General features: G+C 34.9%; 1 protein-coding gene across 1 annotated transcript; it reads left to right on the top strand.

The window, feature by feature from the left end:
- Positions 1,865–2,782, top strand: LOC105168641. The gene has a single exon (XM_011088772.1). It carries the CDS (start codon positions 1,865–1,867, stop codon positions 2,780–2,782), a length of 918 nt encoding a protein of 305 aa, XP_011087074.1.

Raw genomic sequence — 4,507 nt, 5'->3', positions numbered from 1 at the left:
AAAAAGGGGGGGGGGGGGGGGGGGGGGGGGGAGTTTGCTCCAGTTGCATCATAGGGATTGGTTTTCTTGGCTTCACTTTAGGTGTTAGAACTTAGAAATGCTAGCTTTTGGTCTCATCAATCCCAATATCCTTGCATCCATAACAACAATAATTCTTAGTCCAACAAACTTGTCATAAATTTAAATTTTATTAGTGATAATGACTTTAAAAAGAGTGGGTATTCAAGTACAAGATTAAGATCCCAAGTAGTCTAGTGTTGATGCAAGAACAAGCATCATATGTTCTAATATTTCTTAGTATTTTCACATCACTGGTCTTGACTTCTGGCTGTTCCTGTCCAACTCAGTTTTGATTACTCCACATGATTTTCGGATCTTCCCACTTGTCGGTGCATCCATTGTTCCCTTCCCTTGGAATTCCCCAATTTAATTTACTACTAATTAATTTATTTATTACTCTATTCTGATGAAAAGGTAATTTTTGTATTCAGAAATGTTAGACAATTAGTCCCATTTGTCCAAAATGCCAAGGTCTGAAAAGATAGTGACAGATTGTTAGTGATCATCAAGCAGGGATGATTACTTTCTAATCCATCTCATTTAGAAAATATTATCTAGTCTAAGTTGGATCATGCTGAAAAATTTTCTATATATTATATATAATATGTATATATGAATGCATACACCTCTTCATATTCTTTTTTAATACCCATTATGTTATACACCCTTTTGTATCCCCCATTATAATTTGTAATTAAAATAGTTATGATGTATTTTGTAACCACAATTTTGGTGGTCTATAAATACCACCATGTATTTCATTTGTAAAGTGATTTTGGAGTGAACAAAGAAAGTTTGTTGGAGAAATACATATATTTTACTTTATATTCTATTAAGAGTGATAGGCTAATAAACTTAGAATTTCTCTAAGTTTATAACACGTTATCAGCACGACGTTACATTACGATCGATCAAGGTAAAATGTTAATTTTATTAGTATAATTTTTATTCTTTGTTTGTTTACCTTTACAATATCATAGTTACTTTTATCCTTGAATATTTCATAATAAAATATGAGTAATTATATTATATATTTCAATGTCTCCTGAAGTAGACACATATATTTATATATTTCATTCCCTGAAGTGGATGTGATATTGCCTCCAGAAGTAGGCATATAATTCTTGATTTTATCTCCTGAAGTGGATGTAATATTGCCTCCAGAAGCAGGCATACAATTCTTGATTTTATCCCCTGAAGTGGATATGTTCTATAAAATTCCATTGCTTCCTGAAGTAAGTAATGAGTTAAAATCATCTTCAGTAGTAGGTGAAATATTTTGTACCAATTATGTGCAATATCATCCCTGAAGCGATGATAAGTATATGTTTAATTTTCTCACCACCTGAAGTGTTTTGAGATAATGGCTTGATCAAGAAGCCCGATGCTTCTTCGTTTATTTATTTGATTTCTGATAATTTTTCGATAACATAGTATAGCTATTATTATATGACTAACTTGAAGTTAATTTTATTAACTTTGCCCACATAGTTTTGTTTCATATGCCCATGTATGTATTTTACATGTTTTGCTAGTATATGCAACAACATTTATTTGTTAAGAAAATGATTTGGCATGAATACCATTTAATTGCTATTTGTAACATTATAAGATTTAAGGCAAACATTTTTATTTAATTCCATGTATACATGCCATTATAATTCATACTAATTACATGGTAACTTATATGTAACTTAATGTTAGTAATTGGGTTCTTGATGCCGAACTACATTTGGCAAGTAGCAAATTGGGAGAAACAATAAAAGAAAATACTGTTGCTTCTGAGCAAGACTGTGCTAAAGCAATGATTTTGCTTCGTCATCATCTTCATGAGAGCCTGAAGTCTCAATATTTAACAGTCAAAAGTCCTTTTCAACTCTGGAAGAGTTTAAAGGATCGATTTGACCATCAAAAGACTGTAATCTTACCACGTGCAAGATATGAGTGGATACAATTGCGACTGCAAGATTTCAAAACGATTGCTGAATATAATTCTGAAATGTTTCGAATTGTATCAAAGTTGAGGTTATGTGGAGAAGATGTGACGGATGAACAAATGTTGGAAAAAACATTTTCTACTTTTCATGCATCCAACCTTGTACTCCAGCAGCAGTACAGGGAACGTGGGTTCAAAACCTATTTACAGTTGATTTCATGCATGCTTGTTGCAGAAGAAAATAATCAACTTTTGTTGAATAACCATCACACCCGACCCACTGGTTCCAAGCCACTTCCTGAAATTTCAGCGGCATTGCCTGAAGCAAATGCTACTTCTTCACAAAAAGGGCATGGTCGTTACCATGGCTCACCACGGGGCCATTCTTATGGTCGTGGTCGTGGCGGTCGCGGCCGTGGTCGTGGTCGCGGTAATGGTCGTGGTAATACATGGATTAATCCCAATATTCAAAAGAACAATAGGAACAAGGCAAAGAATCAACAAGAGAAAACTACAAATGAAGATCTTTGCTATAGATGTGGGATGTCTGGACATTGGTCCCGTACCTGTCGTACGGCACAACATCTGGTCAAATTATACCAGGCTTCTGTAAAAGCGAAAGGTAAAGAAGTTGAGACTAATTTTGTTGAGGCTGGAATCTCAGACAATACCCACATGGATGCTTCAGATTTTTTTCAGTCTATTGAAAATGAAGATAAAAATCTCCCTGAGCTGCCCCTACAGTTTGGTGACATTACTGAGGATTTTGACATACTTGTTGATTAGATTTACCCCAAATGTTATTAGTATGTTTCCAATATTTAGTTATGTTTATTTTCATTGATAGGGTATTTCTTTTAATCTTGTAATGTTTTTATATTTTATGAATGAAGTGTTTCTTTTACTTATTATATATCTATCTCATGTACATAGAATGGATCAAGCCATTACAAATCTCAATGACAAGGAACATTGTCTTGTTGATAGTGCCACTACACATACAATTTTGAGAAACAAGAAATTTTTCTCAAGTTTGTTAATGACAAGAACAAATGTGAGTACTATTTCAGGAGTTAGTAATCTTATTGAAGGCTCCGGAAGAGCTACAATCTTGTTACCTGAAGGAACAAGATTACATATCAATGATGCCTTATATTCTAGTAAATCACAAAGGAACTTATTGAGTTTCAAGGATATTCGACAAAATGGTTTTCATATTGAAACCATGAATGAAAATGGTATCGAATATCTGTACCTTACAACATATAAAACTGGCCAGAAGCAAGTTTTAGAAAGAATGGGAACATATAGTTTTGGTTTTTATGGCACATTGATAAGCTCCGTTGAAACACATAGTATCACTAACCCGAAGTTAGTTGATCAAAGTATTTTTACTTTGTAGCATGATAGACTTGGCCACCCAGGTAAAACAATGATGTATAGGATCATTGAAAATTCACATGGACACCCACTAAAGAACCTGAAGTTCCTTGTTAAAAGCAATTTCATATGTTCGGCTTGTTCTCTTGGAAAATTAATTACAAAGCCATCTATGACAAAAGTGAATGTAGAATCTCCTATGTTTCTTGAACGAATTCAAGGAGACATATGCGGGCCAATAACACCGTCATGTGGGCCATTTAAATACTTTATGGTGTTGATTGACGCATCAACACGTTGGTCACATATAAGCTTGTTGTCAACACGAAATGTTGCTTTTGCAAGACTGTTAGCCCAAATTATTAAATTGAGGGCTCATTTTCCTGATTATCCTATTAAAAGGATACGGCTAGATAATGCGGGAGAATTTACTTCTAAATCCTTCAATGATTATTGTCAATCAATTGGGATAGTTGTAGAGCATCCAATTGCTCATGTACATATTCAAAACGGCCTGGCAGAGTCGTTAATTAAGCGGTTACAATTAATAGCTAGACCCTTATTGATGAGGTCAAAATTGCCTTCATCGGCATGGGGGCATGCAATTTTGCATGCAGCGGCTCTAATTCGTCTCAGACCTACCGCTTACCATAAATTTTCTCCATTACAATTGGTCTCCGGAAGAGAACCAAATATATCTCATTTAAAGGTGTTTGGTTGTGCGGTGTATGTCCCGATACCCCCTCCTCAACGAACTAAAATGGGGCCACAACGGAGATTGGGAATTTATGTTGGTTTTGAATCTCCCTCAATTATTAAGTACCTTGAACCAATGACCGGTGATCAATTCACTGCTAGGTACTTGGATTGTCAATTTAATGAGACAGTATTCCCGGCATTAGGGGGAGTAGATAAGGAGATTAAAAGAAAAGATATTGCATGGAATGCAACATCTATGTCTTTTATGGATCCACGGACAAATAATAGTGAACTTGAAGTTCAACGGATCATACATTTGCAAAGTGTTGCAAATAGGCTACCAGAAGCATTGATAGATACCAAAAAGGTCACAAAATCACATATTCCGGCTGAAAATGTTCCAGCTCGTTTAGAAGTCCCTGAAGCGATTCT

Source organism: Sesamum indicum, linkage group LG8, assembly GCF_000512975.1.
Source record: "Sesamum indicum cultivar Zhongzhi No. 13 linkage group LG8, S_indicum_v1.0, whole genome shotgun sequence".
NCBI classification, from domain to species: domain Eukaryota; kingdom Viridiplantae; phylum Streptophyta; class Magnoliopsida; order Lamiales; family Pedaliaceae; genus Sesamum; species Sesamum indicum.
Note: the sequence above shows the minus strand (reverse complement) of the source record. Positions and strands in the feature narration are given on the sequence as shown.

Bases quoted from the DNA above. Each gene is read 5' to 3' on its own strand.
- LOC105168641 (XM_011088772.1), top strand. From the start codon at position 1,865: ATGATTTTGCTTCGTCATCATCTTCATGAGAGCCTGAAGTCTCAATAT.